Raw genomic sequence first — 22,113 nt, 5'->3', positions numbered from 1 at the left:
TTGTTTGCCATGAATAAGCTTAGGCAAGAGGTGGAGTTGGAAAAGAGAACGAAACTGGATGGCTGTAATTTCTAAAAAGATTTAAAGATGTGCTTTAGAACAAAAAGTAATGCATGGGTTATTTCTTGAGTCACGAGGGAAGGAGCTTTATATGGTTATGGAAAAAGCCAATGAAACCCTTCTATATGCCTCAGATGCTGGTGAGAAGTTTAACGACAGGTATGCTACTGTTTTTCTATGTTTAGTGTGGTTAATAATAGTGTACTTCCTATGCTCAAATTGCTATCCTATCCTTATTGAAAAAGCATTTTTTGTATGTATTTTATGTTTATATTTGAACTTTTATTAACAAAAATGTGTAAAGTTTCATACACAAAACAGTGAAAACAACATTTTATATATCCGTGTATTTATCCGTGTGTGCTACTGTTACAGTTTTTCTTTCGTGTCTAATGGTAATCCTGAGCGTTTCTTCTCACTTTCATTCACAACATTATTGGTTAAAAATGAGTTTTGGAAGGAGTTAGTTACAAGGAGCCTTTTGCATTAAATGCTTTGACTAAGTTACATAACATAAGGCTCCTCACATTTAATGCTTAGGCTCCTCATTTAATGATGAGACTCCTCATTAAATGATGAAAAGGCTCCTAAATATTCCATGTAGATTTAAATATGATACCTTTTAAGATTTAAATATTTATGGTTTATGATGTATTTCTTTTTATTTTTCTTGTTAAGATTCAAATTATTATGTATTTCTTGATTTTGTTGGACATTAATTGTAAGCCTAAAAAAGGTAAAAGCAAAATAGGAAAAACAAGAACAGACAAATAAAGCATTTGAAATATTTTTTTTTGTGGGTTTTAATTAGAATTTGTTTTCTTCTTTGCTTCAGAAAATGAAAGATTTATTTCTTATTGATTTCTATAGGTTTGACACCTAAGAACATTTCAACCACCACGCTTGGATGCCCTTTTTCACATGAGAAGACGACACCTGGGTGGAGTCAAAGCACTAAAAGAAAAGGATCGGGAGATAAGAACCACGGGACAGTAAAGGAAAATGGAAGTGCCTGTTAGCGCACCAGCTGAAAAATCCCTTTGCATTTACTCTAACAAGTAAGCAAGCTTCACTCCTTTCCTGTTTATTTATTCATCACTGGTTTTGTTAGTTTTACTGGAAATGAAATCAAGCTTAGGCATGGTTACTCTCCATTAAAAGGTTTTCTATTTATTTCTGTCCTTTGTTGATACGTGATCCTCCTAAATTACCAGAGAAGATATTATTTTTTGGCTGGCGCCACGATATTGATGATATGATCATGTTAACTCTCTTTATTGGATATGCTATACTATGACCATACTTATATATCCTTACTTCTTTTGACAATTTAAACTGCTATTATGCACCATCCTATTGATGTTTTGAAAGGATTATTTCTCTTATTTAATAGCTTTTTCTACTCTTAACATGAACAACAATAGTTGATATTCTTTTGGCTAAGATCATCAGGTTCCACTAGGCCACACCCTTTGACTGTTACTATTATGTGGCAATAGGCCACACCCTTTGACTGTTACTATTATGTGGCAATCTCTTAGCCACAAGGGCTTGCAGTGGATTTCAATCTGCTGCTAGCCGGTGTCGTTAGCCATATTTCCCAACTATTTTTTTGTCTTAATTATGTGAACAGGTTTATTGAGTAAATTTCCAAAATGTAGTGTTTGATTTTCTTAGAGGAAAAAAAAAACTATTGACCTATCATAAAAATATCTGAAAACCTGTTTTATGAGAACTAAATTCTGAAATCTTAAGAATACTGACTGCGGCGGTGGAATGTTGCAAGGAAACAGAGCTCCCGAGATGGGGAACTCTGATACCATGTGGAGAAAGTTGTAAAACCAATGTTTCTTCCTTCTTATTATACATACTAATGTGTTTGTAGGAAAGAAAGTTAGGCAAGTTTTTCGTCCAATTACAACAAGTTTATTACTTCTTGCTTCTTATTATTCATACCTAAATAATTATAACAAACACTTAGTAAGTTTTTCGTCCAATTACAACAAGTTTAAATTTTATTCCAAAAAGCCCCAAGTAGAATTAAATAGTTTGAGGGGTTATAATTCATGTCAGTACACATAATTCAAATAATAATTTTTTCACCTATGAATGTGGCTTATATTAGTAAGCTAATAAATGCTTTCATTTACATGGATAAGAAGTAATTGCCTCATTAATAGATTTCACTATTGTTAGTATCTAGTAGATATGTTAGAGTCCTATAGATGTAGTAGTTGTAGATATTCAGGGCAATTAGATTGATGTTAGTGTTCTGCATGCTCTTTATATAGTTTAGTAACAACTAAGTATCTCTGTTATGGTGTTTGAAATCTCAATGCGACCATGATGCATGCCATTTAAAATTTGTTCCAATACTTCAATTGCATCCTAGATCACTGTCGTTAGTTTTATTCTTGTTTCACTCCTTGTTCACTGTTGTATTTATATGTAAAATGTATAGATAATCAACACATACCTCTTGCCCTTTTTATTTCCACCCCACTCTCTTCTATTTGGCTCCTTTTCTCACACAACTTTTGTCTCAGGCCTTCATTTCCAGGTCCAACACCTTAACCCTCTTGCCCTGAGTCAATGCCTTTCCCTTTTGTTCCTCTGCTATACAATTATGTTAAATGCCTATTAGTGGCTCTGCATTTATCGACAAGTTTGTTCTCTACTCTTGTAGTCAATCTAGCTCTCTATTACTAGTGAATTATCACTTTGTTGCTGGGTTGGCAGATGAAATGAAAGTTAAGGTACACTTTTATGATGAAAAACGTTTATTTGCTTCAGTTCCAAAACATGTAACATGCATGGTTAAGGAAGTCATTTCAGCCACCACAAGGTATTTGTCATTATTCATTATTGTGCTTAAAGAATCTTCTTTATATTGTATTCCGGTTTGCAATATTCTCCAGTTTTGTATGCTAATTTGTTTTTTCAATTTGTATTCTTGTCCATACTTCCTTCTTGATCATTTTCTCCTTCTCACTTGAATTTGTTGTTTAAATTTCTAATCTTCAACATTGTTTGGGGTATTATTTGTGTGCTCTAAAACAACACTAGCTAGATTTTTTTTTAGAATTTTGAACTATCTCGTAGTAGTCGCTATCAGTTTTACCCATTTTAACTCTTAGGTTTTATTGTACTTCTATTGTTAACTGCAAATTTCTTTTTACAGAAATGGAATTGTGATAATTGAAGGGAAAGACCTAAAATAGGGAACAAGAGAAGGAAAGTTTTACGAGGGTTGAAAAGTGGAAATTGTAATAAACTGTTCTCTAAAGCTTATAGTTTTGAAAAAACAAAAGAAAACATAATTTATGATTAATTGAGAATGGTAACTCCCTCGAAGAAATATAAGAACATAATCTCTATCATATCCTAAATCGAAAGCAAGTTTAAGAGCAAGAGGTACCTGTAAAGGTTACTTTGAAGGAAATTTTAGGTACTTCGTAAAGTAAGCAGTTTCCCACTATTATAGAGCTTTAGCTGTATCAGAACTTCCATTTGCTTTGGCTTGTGAAACGAGTTTTTCCAAATAGTAGTCTTGCCCGTGGAGGGAGTTTTAGGCATCCAAAAGTTTGTCTTAGATTAGTCCTTCAATTGTTTGCTTTCTTGCTCCATCTGAATGATAAGTGTAACTATACATTTTCTGTCATGCACTGGTAATATTTCTTGCAATATTTAGATTGTCTCTGTAATGCACTTTTTGTGGTAAATTCTTCATATTTAAATCACTTATTTGTAATATTTTTATGTACGCATTATTGAACTAGATTTAGAAAATAGATCACTGGTAACTAATATTTATTTGTCTTTAGTTGAATGGAAGCCCAATGTTCTTTGTCATGAAAAGTCATTTAACTTTACGCTCTTAATTGATATAGCTGAGAAAAGAATATATAAGAAACTTCTCTAACCATGTTATGCGTGTCTTTTGATATTTAATTTATATAAAGGCCTTTTAGGAATATTTTATCCCTTTATTGTCAACATTTATGAATTACATATTTTACATATATTTAAAGTTCTGAAAAATGATTCCATAGGGATTACTTTCAGATATTTTGAAAAATTTATGAGTAAAAGTGAAGTTATTCTGAAAGCAAGGCAACTAATGCAGCAACGTTTTGTCTCATGTAGCATCTATGTCCAAAATGCTAGAAGTATTGTTGGAACAACTCAGTAAGTATTATTCTGTTTTTCAAAAGGTGTTGGTATTTGCTACTATCTTGCGGTATTGTTATGTAAAGAAAGTTTTGAATTCTTGAGGTAAATGACATTGGTCTTAGTTCTCACAGCACATTATACCCATTAAAACCAAGTTCTTACACAAGATTAACTGGGCCACCAACTAATAGAAGTAGGGAATTTGATGTAAATTTACAGTGAGTTTCTTTTTTTACTTTTGAATGCTTTAAAATCCAATGAAGAGACTAGTTTTGAGTTTTAAAATGATGTTCAGTATGCTTCTTTTAGATTGACCTAGGGGTGTTTAGAAGAGCTTCTATGATGCAAATATCGAATATGGATGGAGCCTTGAAATAATATTTACTTGTGTATGCTGTTGTATAATGATATGATAATGTGATTATAAAATATAAAGTATTCCCATCTACATGCTATAATGCTAATGAAATAAAGAAACAAATCATCAAATATTATGAAATTAATTTTAAGAGAAAATCTTTAATATACTCTAAATATTCAAAGTTAAAATATTGATATTATAAGATATCCCAACAGTGTGTTTAGGATGCTATTTATCCTTTATGATTTGGGCAGTTAGATTATGCCATGGGCCTTAAGACTGAGTATTTTTTGGAGGTTAGAAGATATGTTCTTTGGCTTTTGGATGTCCTCTTTTCCTTTTCTATAATAGCTATTGTGTTATAAAACTGAATTTTATTCTGAATTCTTTAATTTTTCAAGACAATCTTAGACATTTGGTATAAAATTTCAGACATTTTTTGTTTTTCGAACAAATTTCCATTACACTCTTTAATGGATGCATTATGCATACAATGAATTCACATGGATGTAGTTAATAAACTATCATTATACTGATAAGCTGATGGATGGCTTCTTTGGTTTGGATGTGGTTGCAGAAATCAACGATCAACAAAGCTCCAGGATAATTATCTTCTCCAATTACAGAGAAAGTGTCAGGTAATGTTAATTTGAATTATTTAAAATCATATTCTACATAGTTGTTATTAGAAAATTTTAGTGAAATTAAAAATATATTGTGTCGATTCAATTCCTTCGGGGATATAATGAATGCACTTGAAGGTATTGGGGAATTGGTTAGAGCTACCCAGTTTACTGGTCAAAGTTCAGGTACTTTTGATTATACTTTGCTTTAGAATTGTGATTGTGTGCTCGGTTAAGTTGTGCATGGATATCCTCGAAACGAATGCACTAGTTAGTTTTTTTCTTCTGTACCATATCATTGGTCTCAACCCTCCCTTTGGTCATAACCCAACATTAGCTAACAAGTTCATAGATAAGACCTTTGGGTTTAAACCAAAGCTCCTAATTCTTATAGTAAGCGCCAAAGATACAGAGGTAAGACTCTTTCTCAATGGCAATGTTTTCTTTGTATATTATTTGGATTGTACACACAAATAGTTTTTTTCTTTTGCTCTTGAGATAATAAATTAGTGTTTTTTATGCTTTGTGTTTGGCATCCACGTCTCTCTGTTGATAGGGGAATGCACTATGGCACGTTTTCCCTTTTCAAGTAAGAATCTAGTTTGAGAAGTTCCTCTCAATTGTGAATAGTGTTATTTTCCTAGGAATCTAATCTTAATGTATATTGTTTATATAGTCAGGTACACAATGTTTTGGGTTGTCCTTGTAGATAGAAAGCTAGCTTTCAGTTGCTATATGCAGGTGATGATTTATTTTCGTTCGTCTGGCTATTTCAAAATATACCTATTTTACTTTTTTTAAACGATGTGTATCTTTGATTTTTACTATAGATAAAACCTCTGGTGGAACCAACAAAAGCTCTAATGAGTGTAAAAAGCTCAACTTTTTAGTGGCAAGATGGTTGTCTTTAGTTTTTTGCATTATTACATTTTTTCAAAATGAATTTCTAGGTTTTGTTCTTTGAAACTCTAAAAGATCTTGTTGTTGTAGTTGCACTTTTGTCTCCAATTATTCTGGTATGTGTTTACAAGTATGTGACTTGGTTAGTGTTTAAAATTTGAATATATGTAATGCAGTTATCCAACTTTTCTTTTCCTTTTTCAGGTATACTTTGAGGATACTCGGATCTGGTATGCCATATTCTCTATGTTATTTTTGGGGCATTTCGTCGCCTCGAAGAGGTCAGAACATTGTCCTCTTCTAAATCCTTTTCTTGGAGGGTTGTTTTGGATTGTGTTGTTTATTTCTCGAAGAGGTCAGAACACCTAACTTCCAATGCACTCTTTCCCCAATTGTTTGCAATTCTTCAAGCATAAATTTTATGTGTCCATAAATGTTTGACAATTATTATTGTTTTTTTGGTGTGTGACTATTGGATGTTGCCAACTATTTGAATAAGTGCACCATATTTTCACCGGTTTATTTTTCTTTCAAGTTACATATGTAGTGTTAGAATCTGTTTTATTTATGTTAGAATCATTGTGAATAATGGGGATATCCTTGAATCAAAGGGATCTGGTTGTCTAGGAGTTATTATTATGCTTCCTAAAATAGCTTCCTAGACTTGTATATATGGATTGTATTCTCAGCATAATAAATATATATCAGAGCTCTCAAATTCCTGGAGCTACCTCTGACTGCGCACACCAAAACCCTAGACGACAACCTTCAGTGTTGTCGCAGACAAAAACCTATACTTCAGGCTTCATTGCTACTGTAGTTTTTGCAGTGCAACCTTCATTGCTATTGTGTTTTTGCAATGCAACCTTCATTGCTGTTGTGGACATGGCAAACCAACTTGCTGAAGTGGTGAATATTGGGTCACAGAGCAATCAGAAACAATTGCATAACCTCAATACTACCTACCGATTGAATGGGAAGAATTATTTCAAATGGACCTAGTTTGTTTGCAGAACTTTGAAAGGAAAACAGAAAGCTAACCACTTGACTGAAGATGCTCCTCAAGAAGAAGATCCCAGATGTACAAAACGGGATGAAGAGGATTCTATGATCATGGCATGGCTATGGAATTCCATGATCCCAAAAAATCACTGAGACTTGCATGTTTCTTATATCTACCAAGGAAATTTAGAATGCCATGGAGCAAACATACTCCAAAGCTAAAGATGCTGCTCAAATATAAGATGTGAAGGTGAAAACTATTGCTGCAAAACAGGGCAACAAGACTATTACATAGTATGCCAATCAACTCAAATCCCTATGGATGGAATTAAAGGGTCATCAACCATGGGAATAATGCTAGAAACTCCAACCATGGAAAATTCAGCCATGGTAACTGCTGGATCGACCATGATGGTTGACCTGAAAAAGGGGGGCATAGCTAATATGGAGAAGAAAGGTGAAGGAGTATGGTGTACCTTTGGTAACAAACCTCTTCACACTCGTGATAAATGCTGCATGGAAAGCCACCTAGTAGAGATTGGGGATCCCAACACCGTGACAAGGAGTGGGGAACAAAGGGAGACAACACTAGAAAGGGCGGACAAGCCCACATAGAGGTGTTGCAACCAATAAAGAAAACATAGGAGGAGTGCTTCCACTTAACCTAGATGAGGTAGAGCAGATGAGATCATTCCTCAACAAGTTGGATAAGTCACGAGGTAGTTGTGCTCTGACACATTCAGATACGTACGGTGAGTTGTTTCCTTTTGGACTTAATGCCTCAGATAAAAACCCTAACCCATATTGGATACTAGATTCTGGGGCTACCGACCACATGACACCCGTACCTAAAAATTTCTCTTCTTACACCCCTTTCCCTAGCAACAAGAAAATATCCACAACCAATGGCTCTCTAATGATTGTAGCAGGTCAAGGAGCAGTTCAAATTAGTCCATCTATAACCCTTAAAAACATCCTTCATGTTGTTTTTGTTGTTGTTATTCTTTTTTTTGTTCTTTTTCTTGTTGTTGTTTTTCTTGTTCTATTTCTTGTAGTTTTAGTTGTTGTTCTTATTAGTTTTCTTGTTATTGTTGTTGTTTTTGTTCTCGTTGTTGTTATTGTTGTTGTTATTTTATTTGTTGTTGTTATATTTTGCATCCTTAGTTCGTTTAAGTAGATAAGCATAATTTTAAGTTAGTTTGATGAATTATACTTTGTTGGCATATTTATTCTACTGTTTTGGTAGTGATAAGAGTAGACATTAGATTAGTTTCATGTTTCTAGTTCGTTCTTGTTACTTTAAGCATATTTTAGGCTTTTACACGTGTGTTTTTTAGCCTTTGTAGTTTTTTAGCCTTTGGTTTTATTTTTAGCTCCCTTTTCCTGTCTTAATGTTCTTCAAACAATTGTGTGGCATAATCAAAGAGACTAGTTAGATTTTAAATGTTCGTAGATGTGGCATTTGCTGCTTAGTTGGTCTATAACTTTCTCTACAGTTATCTAATTGAGTGGATCTTTTTTGTAGTGTAATCTTGATTCAATTATCTTTAATTTGAACGTAAGAACTTACATTTTAGACTTCTGTTGTGTTTGTAGTTTGATTTCGAAATTCTAGACACTTTCTAGAGTTCAATTTTGGCAACCAAATTGTTGTTAATTTTTTGCTAGATAAAAGTAGGGCAAGTGCTACATTATGATTCCTTTCTATAGTATCCCTTTTGTTGTTTTTGAGAAAAGCTTAAAGTATGTCTTTTTTTTACGTTTCCCATTATTTTGTTCTTGTTCCTATTGTTGTTGTTCTTCTTTTTCTTATTTTTTTTCTTGTTCTTGTAGTTTTTTTTGTTTTTTTATTGTTTTTGTTGCTATTATTGTTATTTTTGTTGTTGTTGTTTTTGTTGTTGATGATGTTGTTGTTCCTTTTGTTCTTATTGTTCTTATTGTAGTTGTTATTATTGATGTTGTTGTTGTTCTTATTCTTCTTCTTGTTGGTATTGTTTTAGTTGTTCTTTTTGTTATAGTTGTTGTTGCTATCATTGTTGTTGTTGTTGTTGTTCTTTTTTGTTGTTGTTATTGTTGTTGTCCTTGTTCTTCTTCTTGTTGTTGTTCCAATTGTTTTTGTTGTTTTTATTTGTTGTTGTTCTTGTTCTTGTTGTAGTTGTTGCTCTTGTTGTTCTTGGTCTTGTTCTTGTTGTTTTTTATTTCTTTTGTTCTTGTTGTTGTTGTTGTTGATGATGATGTTGTTGTTGTTGTTCTTCTTCTTTTTTATGTTGTTCTTGTTTTTGTTCTTGATGTTCATTTTGTTGATGTTGTTGTTGTTTTTTATGTTCTTTTTTCTCTTGTTCTTGTTCTTGTTCTTGTTCTTGTTTGTTCTTGTTCTTGTTTGTTCTTGTTCTTGTTGATGTTGTTGTTGTTCTTTTTCTTTTTCTTATTGTGTTTGTTGTTTTTGTTATTGTTGTTCTTCATGTTGCTGGTGTTTTTGTTGTTGATGTTGTTCATGTTGCTGTGCCTTCCTTATAATTAGCTTTAATTGTTTGATTGTATTTCTTGGACTTCTGGTTTTGTCTTCAATGTGTAAAAAAAAAAAAAAGAAATTGTTCAGCTGAGTCCTTGTTTGCATTGTTTAGAGACCTACACTGGATATTTGTGGCTGGTTTTTACCTTGGATTGTGGTTCTGTTTATGAACAATCTGAAAGGAAGAAGTTAGTGTGAATGGTAGCATTTTAGGTGGTGGTGATCTGAAAGATTCTCTAACTTGTGAGCTACCAAGGCTGGATTTTTCTTAAAACATTAAGCTGAGTGCATTAAACAGCAGAGAGAACACCATTTTATGTGGTTGAATTGGCCTAATTTCCTTGGCATAAGAGAGAGAGTTTGTGTGACTGAGTGCAAAGACTTGAAGACTGTGAGAAAGAGTGGTTTCCAATTATTGATTTCATGAGTGAATGAATTATTTGACTCGTTTCTGCTAGTTTTTGAGCAGTCACTGCTCTTATTTCAATTTCTTTTAGTGCACTTAGTCATAAATGCTGGTTTAAGTCATTTTGTGGAGTCTTGTCCTTAGTGTTCATTCCATTATCTTGTTCTGCTGTATTGAAAATTCTGGTTTAAGTGTTGTCTCATTGCAAATTCCAGATTGATGCATTGCAATTCTTATCACTTGTTATGTGCTACTTCTCTGTTGGTATGTTTATTGAAATGTGCAGATTTGACATTGGATGAGTGGCTTCCAAGCACTTTCAAGCGTGGATTATCCAGAAGAGAGTGGTGTTGGTGCAGTAAAGCCGAGAGAGAATGTGTCTGAGCGTGAGCTGAATTCGTCTGGCTATTTCAAAATATATCAATTTTACTTTTTTTAAACTTTGTGTATCTTTGATTTTTACTATAGATAAAACCTCTGGTGGAACCAACAAATGCTCTAATGAGTGTAAAAAGCTCAACTTTTTAGTGGCATGAATTCTTTCCCCATGGCAGTAAGCTGGAAGTCTTCAGCTTTTTGCATTATTACATTTTTTCAAAATGAATTTCTATGTTTTGTGCTTTGCAACTCTAAAAGATCTTGTTGTAGTTGCACTTTTGTCTCCAATTAGTCTGGTATGTGTTTACAAGTATGTGACTTGGTTAGTGTTTAAAATTTGAATAAATGTAATGCAGTTATCCAACTTTTCTTTTTCTTTTTCAGGTATACTTTGAGGATACTCGGATCTGGTATGCCATATTCTCTATGTTATTTTTGGGGCATTTCGTCGCCTCAAAGAGGTCAGAACATTGTCCTCTCCTAAATCCTTTTCTTGGAGGATTATTTTGGATTGTGTTGTTTATTTCTCGAAGAGGTCAGAACACCTAACTTCCAATGCACTCTTTCCTCAATTGTTTGCAATTCTTCAAGCATAAATTTTATGTGTCCATAAATGTTTGACAATTATTATTGTTTTTTTTGGTGTGTGACTATTGGATGTTGCCAACTATTTGAATAAGTACACGAAATTTTCACCGGGTTATTTTTCTTTCAAGTTACATATGTAGTGTTAGAATCTGTTTTATTTATGTTAGAATCATTATGAATAATGGGGATATCCTTGAATCAAAGGGATCTGGTTGTCTAGGAGTTATTATTATGCTTCCTAAAATAGCTTCCTAGACTTGTATATATGGATAGTATTCTCAGCATAATAAATATATATCAGAGCTCTCAAATTCCTGGAGCTACCTCTGACTGCGCACACCAAAACCCTAGACGACAACCTTCAGTGTTGTCACAGACAAAAGCCTATACTTCAGCCTTCATTGCTACTGTAGTTTTTGCAATGCAACCTTCATTGCTATTGTGTTTTTGCAGTGCAGCCTTCATTGCTGCTGTGGACATGGCAGACCAACTTGCTGAAGTGGTGAGTATTGGGTCACAGAGCAATCAGGAACAATTGCATAACCTCAATACCACCTACCGATTGAATGGGAAGAATTATTTGAAATGGGCCCAGCTTGTTTGCAGAACTTTGAAAGGAAAACGGAAAGCTAACCACTTGACTGAAGATGCTCCTTAAGAAGAAGATCCCAGATGTACAAAATGGGATGAAGAGGATTCTATGATCATGGCATGACTATGGAATTCCATGATCCCAAAAAATCACTGAGACTGTCATGTTTCTTATATCTACCATGGAAATTTAGAATGCCATGGAGCAGACATACTCCAAAGCTAAAGATGTTGCTCAAATATAAGATGTGAAGGTGAAAACTATTGTTACAAAACAGGGCAACAAGACTGTTACATAGTATGGCAATAAACTCAAATCCCTATGGATGGAATTAAAGGGTCATCAAAGCCAAGTGCTCAAATGATTCTGTAATGCTCAGAAAGTATATTGAGCAAGATAGAGTCTATGATTTCTTGGTGGGGCTAAACTCTGATTTTGATCAATTGAGAGTCGAGATCCTTGGAAAAGAAAAAATTCCAAGTATTAATGAAGTAGCAGCTATGGTCAAAAGTGAAGAAAGTAGAAGGGGAATAATGCTAGAAACTCCAACCATGGAAAATTCAGCCATGGTAGCTGCTGGATCGACCATGATGGTTGACCTGAAAAAGGGGGGCATAGCTAATATGGAGAAGAAAGGTGAAGGAGTATGGTGTACCTTCTGTAACAAACCTGTTCACACTCGTGATAAATGCTGCATGGAAAGCCACCTAGTAGAGATTGGGGATCCCAACACCGTGACAAGGAGTGGGGAACAAAGGGAGACAACACTAGAAAGGGCGGACAAGCACACATAGAGGTGCTGCAACCAATAAAGAAAACATAGGAGGAGTGCTTCCACTTAACCTAGATGAGGTAGAGCAGATGAGATCATTCCTCAACAAGTTGGATAAGTCACCCGGTAGTTGTGCTCTGGCACATTCAGATACGGACAGTGAGTTCTTTCCTTTGGATTTAATGCCTCAGATAAAAACCCTAACCGATATTGGATACTAGATTCTGGGGCTACCGATCACATGACACCCCTACCTAAAAATTTCTCTTCTTACACCCCTTGCCCGAGCAACTAAGAAAATACCCACAACCAATGGCTCTCTAATGATTGTAGCAGGTCAAGGAGCAGTTCAAATCAGTCCATCTATAACCCTTAAAAACGTCCTTCATATTCCTAATTAGTTTCCCTAAAAAAACTCATAGAAGATATATCATGTAATGCTATATTTTATGACAATGTATTTTACAGAACAAGTACTCCGGGAGGGCGATTGGACATGCTTGAGAATGGAATGGCATGTATTACTTGGACCATTCGAATCTGCCACTAGACCCTGAAAATAACACCTCTTTTTTCTCTGATTCAATAAAGACCAATAGGGAAAATGTCTTCCTACATCACTGTTGCCTTGGACATCCTTCCTTTAGGGTTATAAAATTGTTATTCCCTTCCCTATTTAGCAAATTAGATGTGGCAAGTCTCAATTGTGATGTGTGTGAACTTGCTAAGCACAAACGTGTTGCTTTTCCAGTTAGTAATAATAAGAACACTTTTCCCTTTTATTTAATTCATACTGATATGTGGGGTCCCACAACTGTCCCAAATGTTTCTTCTGGTGGCTGTTGGTTTCTTACCTTTATAGATGATCGTACTCGTGTCACATGGGTTTTCTTACTGAAACAAAAATCCGAAGTCAGCTATGTGGTTCAACGTTTTTTCTCCACTGTAAAAAATCAATTTAGAGTTAGCATTACAAGGATTAGATTTGATAATGCCAAAGATTACTTTATTCATGGGCTTATTTCCTTTTTTCAAAAGGAAGACATCGTTCATGAGTCATTTTGTGTTAAAACACCTCAACAAAATGGGAATGCTAGAGAGGAAAACTGGACACCTAGACCAAATGCGAGCCCTTTTTTTCAACATAAGGTTCCTAAAATGTTTTATCCAATTAAGACTACCTTTTAGTATACTAGCTTCCAAAAAACCTATGGAGGTTCTGTCCTCTTTTTATCCTAATGTGTCCACATCCAACCACCTTATTCCAAGTACATTTGGGTGTGTTTCTTTTGTCCATGTGCATAGTGGTGATTTCGTAGGATGCTCATCAACACAAAGGATATAAATGCTATCACCCACCATCTTAAAATGTCACCTTTTTTGAACACCAAAGTTACTTCCACCAAGATCATCTTTAGGGGGAGACTGCAAGAAATGAAGATGATCTTCCTATGCTCCCTGACTTAAGATAAGGACCAGAAATAGGGACTAAAAGTGTTACAGCTGAGAAGGAATCCACTCAAGATGGAGCTGATGTAAAATTTGGGAAAAAACTGGTTTATACAAGGAAGACAAAGGCTATTCCAGAATTTGTCCATGTCCACAATCCAACCCAGCATTACATGAGGTAACTAACCCTAATCCTTTAATCACTATTGAATCAACCTCTGATTTTCGGAATTTGCAGGCACCTAAATCCAATTCAGCACCACTTTATGAGGACTTAGATATTCCAATTGCCCTTAGGAAAGAGACTAGGGAATGTACCACCAAGACGCTATACCCTCTAGCCAATTACTTATCCTTTAATTACTTCTCACCTACCCATAAAGCCTTCCTCACAAGCCTAAACACCGCAATCACACATACCTCTTTATCTGAGCCATTGAGTGATAAAAATGGAAGCAAGCCATGGTTTTGGAAATGGAAGCATTAGAAAAGAATAGTACCTGGGATTTGGTTGCTCTCCTAAATGGAAAAAAACCAGTAGGGTGCAACTAGGTATATACCATAGAATACAAAGTTGATGGGTCCATTGAGAGGTACAAAGCAAGGTTAGTAGCTAAAGGATTCACTCAAACCTATGGAGTGGATTACATGGAAAGCTTTGCTCTAGTTGCAAAAATGAATAGCGTTAGGGTGATATTAGCGGCTAATTATGGTTGGAAGTTGCAACTATTTGATGTTAAATTTGCCTTCCTTCATGGAGAAATTGGAGAGGAGATTTACATGGAATTGTCCCCTGGATATAAGGGAAAAACAACTACCAACACTCTTTGCAAGCAAAAAAAGGCTTCGTATGGGTTGAAACAATCACCACGACCATGGTTTGGGACGTTTACTAAAGTTATGATAGGTATGGGCTTTAAACAAAGGCAAGGGGACCACACTTTGTTTATTAAACACTCTAAGTCAAGGGGAGTAACAGTGATACTGGATTATGTGGATGATATTATAGTGACCGGTGATGATGACGAGGAGCAAAAGTTTTTAGGCCAACATCTAGCCAATGAATTTGAAATTAAAACCTTGTGAAAATTGAAGTATGTTTTGGGAATTGAAGTGACTCATTCTAAAAACGGAATATTCATATCTCAACAAAAATACATTACTGATTTGTGGAAAGAAAATGGTAAGACAGCATGCAAGCCTGCAAGTACACCAATGGATCCTAGCATGAAATTAGGAAATGCAGAAGAAGATATTGCGATTGACAAGGAAATGTATCAAAAGCTAATTGGTAGAGTGATTTATTTAGCTCACACTAGACTTGATGTTGCATTTACCATGAGTCTAGTTAGCCAATTCATGCACTAACCGAAGGAGGTTCACTTACAAGCTGCACTAAGAATTGTTCACTATTTGAAAGGAATCCCAGGTCCAATGCCGAAGCAGAATTTAGGGCAATGGCACAAGGGATATGTGAACTATTTTGGCTGAAGATCATCTTGGAAAACTTAGGAATAAAATTGAATGAACCAATGAGACTTTATTGTGATAACAAATATGCTATTAGCATAGCTCATAATCTAGTGCAGCATGATAGAACCAAACTTATTGAGGTTGACAGACATTATGTTGTCATGGAGTTTGGGTGTTTCCTTTTCTTATAGGTTGTCCATTATGCTTAATAAACTTTTGAAATATGTTTTGAGAGCTTAATAATGTGATTTCTGTGTTTTGTATTTCTTTAACTTTGTTTTTGTTGTTTTCCCTTATGGGGAATCCTAATGATTCTCAGCAGAAAACTTTGACTGTTTTCTTTGATTGTAGGTGTATGAATTGTGAACGTTACATTACTCTTGGTGCGTTGGTTTTATAAACTTGTATGACTCATTTGTGCATGTTTTGTTTGGTGAGATGACTTGTGAGAAATTAAAGTTTTGAAACATTTGTGATAGAACATTTAACTGTGAGTTTTGAGGCCTTATTTTGTGGATGAATCATTTTCTCTATGCAATTTCTTTCTTGTGATTACACTTATCATGCTAGTTACTCTAGGTTTTGCTTTGACTCTTTTTGATGCCTTTTGTCTCATGCAATATTGAAATGATTCAGGCCTTCTTTCTTTAAGCTTATGGGAAAATTGCCTTAATCTAAATTTTGACCGTTTTCTTTGATTATATAACTCATTAGAAGCCTTTAACCAAAAAACCATGATATACCATAACCATAGAGATTAAAGGAGCTTTAAAATCGTTTTGGGAAGAAGTTTTAGGATAAGTGTGGGTTTAGTAGTGCCTCCTAAATATGTGATACACAAAAAAAAAAAAAACAAAAGAAATGAAAAAAGATGGAATATTTTCTTTTAGGTTTCTATGGTGACACTCACTGCATTTGGTTACTGGAGAATTGTCCGTCAATTGCGAAAAAAAGAAAAAAACTTGACACCCTTTGAGACTATATGTTACTGGGAAAGAGACACTCCTTTGAGACCAAGTTCAAAGCATCAGGTTACTGGAGAATTGTCGGTCAATTAAATAAAGAAAAAAGTAGAATTTTGTTTTAGTAAATTGACACCCCTTTGAGACTATATGTTACTGGGAAAGAGACACTCCTTTGAGACCAAGTGCAAAGCATTAGGTTACTGGAGAATTGTCTGTCAATTAAATAAAAAATAAAAAACAAGTTAGAATTTTGTTTTAGAAAATTGACACCCCTTTGAGACTATTTGTTACTGGGGAAAGAGACACTCCTTTGAGACCAATTGTGGCAAGTGCAAAGCATTTGAGTGGAAGATCCATGCTTAGTTGGCAGGTAAGTGTCTTCTAGGTCAGAAACCTAAGAGGAAATATTCTATAAAGAAAAAGTAAAGTTAAAAAAATTATCTATCTTAATATCTTGTGTCTTGCCTCAATTAATATATTGTACTCAGGGACCAACAAGTTTGTCGTGTTTTTACTTTCTCCAGTATTTTGTTGTGCTGTTTTAAGTCTTTTCCCAGGTTGATGTAGTCATATTTTTAATACTTAGTTCTTTTGAGTAAATAAGCATAGTTTTAGGCAAGTTTGATGAATTAGAAATATTTTGCTATAGTTATTTTACTGTTTTGGTTATGTTAAGAGTATTAGATTTGTTGCATGTTTCTAATTCATTCTTATTAGATTTAGCACATGTTTAGGCTTTCACTTGTTAGCTTTTGAGATTTTGTACATTTGTAGCTTTTGGTTTTATTTTTGGCTCTCTTTTACCATAGAAAATTGTTTTAAGTGTTGCATTGCATTTTACTTTTTCGGTTTATAACAATTTTAGTTTTTAGCCACTAGTTAGTAGGATAATTCTTGATTTGCATAGTTAAATTTTAGATTAGTTGATGTTTTGAATTGCATTCAATTTTCCTGCAATTTCTTTTACCTTTTAGACCTTGTATAAGAAGTTTCATTTCAATTTTCGTTTAGTGTTGTAGTGATGTCATTTCTAGCTTTGTTTGTTATTTTATTCGGCTTAGTCATAGAGGATAGTTAGCTTTTAAATGCGGACAGATTTGACCTTTGTTGCTTGGTTAGTCTATAACTTTCTCTATAGTTATCTAATTGAGTTGATTCTTTTTGCATTGCATCATTGATTCTTTGGAGTTTGATGTTCAAACCCCAAAAAATGTTCAAGCTGCTCTTTATGCCAAGTGGTTTGGTTCTTTCATTCTTCTCGAAGCTGGGTACCTTCTTGTTCCTTCTATCTCGATTCCAATTCCATGTCGATTCTTACTGTTGTTTTTCTTCAATCTGACCATACCAATCTTTATGCTTAGTCTTTTTTTTCATTAACAGCAAGTTATTGTCCAAAGAGGAGCCAGGCCTTTTCTGGAATCACTTCCAGAAAATATCAAAGTAGACACCTTGAATCATGCGGTAAGTCTCTAAAGTCCCGGAGGGAAGTGTTCTTGGGTCGACAATGTAACTTGTTTACTTGAATCATTTTAATGTTATCATTTGCAGAGCTTGGTAACTTGTTTACTTAATCTCCGTAATGTAACTTCTATTTCTTCTAACTTACTTTCCTTAGCATGTAATTTTTGTTTATGTTGTAGGTTAATATGTCCTAATTTTCAACCTCTACCCCGGTTGTTCTGGATTGTCTTTCAAGTTTGATAATCCTGTATAATTTAGTTCCTTTTTTTTGTTGGTGCAGAAGTCCTGGCTTGCCATGCATAAGCTTAGGCAAGAGGTGGAGTTCGAAAAGAGAATGGAACTGGATGGCTTTAATTTTGAAAAGGATTTAAAGATGTGCTTTTGAACATAAATAATGCATGGGTTATTTCTTGGTTCACAAGAGGAAAGGAGCTTTATATGATTATGGATAAAGCCAATGAAACCCTTCTATATGCTTCAGATGCTGGTGAGAAGTTTTGCGACAGGTATGCTACTGTCTTTTCTATCTTAGTGTGGTTAATAATAGTGTACTTCCTATGCTCAAATTGCTATCCTATCCTTATCGAAAAAGCATTTTCTTTATGCATTTTATGTTTATATTTACACTTTTATTAACTAAAAGGTGTGATGTTTCATACAGAATACAATGAAAACAACATTTTATATATTTTTTTCCTTTCATATTCAAAACTAATAGAAGAAGCCAATGGAACCCTTCTATATGCTTCAGATGCTGGTGAGAAGTTTTGTGACAGGTATGCTACTATTTTTCTATCTTTAGTGTGGTTATATATAGTGTGCTTCCTATGCTCAAATTGCTATCCTATCCTTGTTTTTCGTCCAATTACAACAAGTTTAAATTTTATTCCAAAAAGCCCCAAGTAGAATTAAATAGTTTGAGGGGTTATAATTCATGTCAGTACACATAATTCAAATAATAATTTTTTCACCTATGAATGTGGCTTATATTAGTAAGCTAATAAATGCTTTCATTTACATGGATAAGAAGTAATTGCCTCATTAATAGATTTCACTATTGTTAGTATCTAGTAGATATGTTAGAGTCCTATAGATGTAGTAGTTGTAGATATTCAGGGCAATTAGATTGATGTTAGTGTTCTGCATGCTCTTTATATAGTTTAGTAACAACTAAGTATCTCTGTTATGGTGTTTGTTGGAAGTCCCACATCGACTAGAGATAAGGCCAAATTATAATATATAAGTGAGGTGCAAACCTCACCCTACAAGCCGGTTTTGTGGGGTTGAGTTAGGCTTAAAAACTCACTTTCTAATATGGTATCAGAGCCATGGTTAGTGCCTATCCTAGCGAGTTCTAAGTGGACATTCTATTCTTCTATTCCACCCGCTATCGGGCCGTTATCGGACCACCCAATTTCTACTATCACGCACGAGATGTCTATACCTCGACGTGAAGGGGGTGTGTTGGAAGTCCCACATCGACTAGAGATAAGGCCAAATTATAATATATAAGTGAGGTGCAAACCTCACCCTACAAGCCGGTTTTGTGGGGTTGAGTTAGGCTTAAAAACTCACTTTCTAATATATTAGAAAGTGAGTTTTTAAGCCTAACTCAACCCCACAAAACCGGCTTGTAGGGTGAGGTTTGCACCTCACTTATATATTATAATTTGGCCTTATCTCTAGTCGATGTGGGACTTCCAACACACCCCCTTCACGTCGAGGTATAGACATCTCGTGCGTGATAGTAGAAATTGGGTGGTCCGATAACGGCCCGATAGCGGGTGGAATAGAAGAATAGAATGTCCACTTAGAACTCGCTAGGATAGGCACTAACCATGGCTCTGATACCATATTAGAAAGTGAGTTTTTAAGCCTAACTCAACCCCACAAAACCGGCTTGTAGGGTGAGGTTTGCACCTCACTTATATATTATAATTTGGCCTTATCTCTAGTCGATGTGGGACTTCCAACACACCCCCTTCACGTCGAGGTATAGACATCTCGTGCGTGATAGTAGAAATTGGGTGGTCCGATAACGGCCCGATAGCGGGTGGAATAGAAGAATAGAATGTCCACTTAGAACTCGCTAGGATAGGCACTAACCATGGCTCTGATACCATATTAGAAAGTGAGTTTTTAAGCCTAACTCAACCCCACAAAACCGGCTTGTAGGGTGAGGTTTGCACCTCACTTATATATTATAATTTGGCCTTATCTCTAGTCGATGTGGGACTTCCAACACACCCCCTTCACGTCGAGGTATAGACATCTCGTGCGTGATAGTAGAAATTGGGTGGTCCGATAACGGCCCGATAGCGGGTGGAATAGAAGAATAGAATGTCCACTTAGAACTCGCTAGGATAGGCACTAACCATGGCTCTGATACCATATTAGAAAGTGAGTTTTTAAGCCTAACTCAACCCCACAAAACCGGCTTGTAGGGTGAGGTTTGCACCTCACTTATATATTATAATTTGGCCTTATCTCTAGTCGATGTGGGACTTCCAACAGTGTTTGAAATCTCAATGCGACCATGATGCATGCCATTTAAAATTTGTTCCAATACTTCAATTGCATCCTAATCACTGTCGTTAGTTTTATTCTTGTTTCACTCCTTGTTCACTGTTGTATTTATATGTAAAATGTATAGATAATCAACACATACCTCTTGCCCTTTTTATTTCCACCCCACTCTCTTCTATTTGGCTCCTTTTCTCACACAACTTTTGTCTCAGGCCTTCATTTCCAGGTCCAACACCTTAACCCTCTTGCCCTGAGTCAATGCCTTTCCCTTTTGTTCCTCTGCTATACAATTATGTTAAATGCCTATTAGTGGCTCTGCATTTATCGACAAGTTTGTTCTCTACTCTTGTAGTCAATCTAGCTCTCTATTACTAGTGAATTATCACTTTGTTGCTGGGTTGGCAGATGAAATGAAAGTTAAGGTACACTTTTATGATGAAAAACGTTTATTTGCTTCAGTTCCAAAACATGTAACATGCATTGTTAAGGAAGTCATTTCAGCCACCACAAGGTATTTGTCATTATTCATTATTGTGCTTAAAGAATCTTCTTTATATTGTATTCCGGTTTGCAATATTCTCCAGTTTTGTATGCTAATTTGTTTTTTCAATTTGTATTCTTGTCCATACTTCCTTCTTGATCATTTTCTCCTTCTCACTTGAATTTGTTGTTTAAATTTCTAATCTTCAACATTGTTTGGGGTATTATTTGTGTGCTCTAAAACAACACTAGCTAGATTTTTTTTTAGAATTTTGAACTATCTCGTAGTAGTCGCTATCAGTTTTACCCATTTTAACTCTTAGGTTTTATTGTACTTCTATTGTTAACTGCAAATTTCTTTTTACAGAAATGGAATTGTGATAATTGAAGGGAAAGACCTAAAATAGGGAACAAGAGAAGGAAAGTTTTATGAGGGTTGAAAAGTGGAAATTGTAATAAACTGTTCTCTTAAGCTTATAGTTTTGAAAAAACAAAAGAAAACATAATTTATGATTAATTGAGAATGGTAACTCCCTCGAAGAAATATAAGAACATAATCTCTATCATATCCTAAATCGAAAGCAAGTTTAAGAGCAAGAGGTACCTGTAAAGGTTACTTTGAAGGAAATTTTAGGTACTTCGTAAAGTAAGCAGTTTCCCACTATTATAGAGCTTTAGCTGTATCAGAACTTCCATTTGCTTTGGCTTGTGAAACGAGTTTTTCCAAATAGTAGTCTTGCCCGTGGAGGGAGTTTTAGGCATCCAAAAGTTTGTCTTAGATTAGTCCTTCAATTGTTTGCTTTCTTGCTCCATCTGAATGATAAGTGTAACTATACATTTTCTGTCATGCACTGGTAATATTTCTTGCAATATTTAGATTGTCTCTGTAATGCACTTTTTGTGGTAAATTCTTCATATTTAAATCACTTATTTGTAATATTTTTATGTACGCATTATTGAACTAGATTTAGAAAATAGATCACTGGTAACTAATATTTATTTGTCTTTAGTTGAATGGAAGCCCAATGTTCTTTGTCATGAAAAGTCATTTAACTTTACGCTCTTAATTGATATAGCTGAGAAAAGAATATATAAGAAACTTCTCTAACCATGTTATGCGTGTCTTTTGATATTTAATTTATATAAAGGCCTTTTAGGAATATTTTATCCCTTTATTGTCAACATTTATGAATTACATATTTTACATATATTTAAAGTTCTGAAAAATGATTCCATAGGGATTACTTTCAGATATTTTGAAAAATTTATGAGTAAAAGTGAAGTTATTCTGAAAGCAAGGCAACTAATGCAGCAACGTTTTGTCTCATGTAGCATCTATGTCCAAAATGCTAGAAGTATTGTTGGAACAACTCAGTAAGTATTATTCTGTTT

General features: G+C 34.6%; 1 protein-coding gene and 1 long non-coding RNA gene across 15 annotated transcripts in view; both read left to right on the top strand.

Annotated features, from left to right (window-relative positions):
- The window catches only part of LOC148191406 (uncharacterized), a 39,097-nt gene continuing 16,984 nt past the window's right edge, over nucleotides 1–22,113 (top strand). For 5 of the 14 annotated variants that reach the window (XR_015782981.1, XM_088102020.1, XM_088102018.1 and 2 more), the window contains exons 1-2: nucleotides 20,344–20,752; nucleotides 22,054–22,095. Coding sequence is in view for 10 of the 14 variants with exons in the window: in XM_088102020.1 (XP_087958146.1) it covers nucleotides 20,541–20,752; nucleotides 22,054–22,095 (254 nt within the window). In the remaining 4 variants the exon portion in view is untranslated. The other 9 variants (XM_088102019.1, XM_088102021.1, XM_088102015.1 and 6 more) reach the window with 9 other exon arrangements.
- LOC148191407 (uncharacterized) lies at nucleotides 19,315–20,229 on the top strand. The gene is made up of 2 exons (XR_015782982.1): nucleotides 19,315–19,358; nucleotides 19,440–20,229. It is a non-coding gene; the product is annotated as an uncharacterized LOC148191407 (long non-coding RNA).

This window comes from Vigna umbellata, chromosome 11 (assembly GCF_029865625.1).
Source record: "Vigna umbellata cultivar VRB3 chromosome 11, Vumbellata_1.0, whole genome shotgun sequence".
NCBI lineage: Eukaryota > Viridiplantae > Streptophyta > Magnoliopsida > Fabales > Fabaceae > Vigna > Vigna umbellata.
This window is presented reverse-complemented; position numbering and strand designations above follow the sequence as displayed.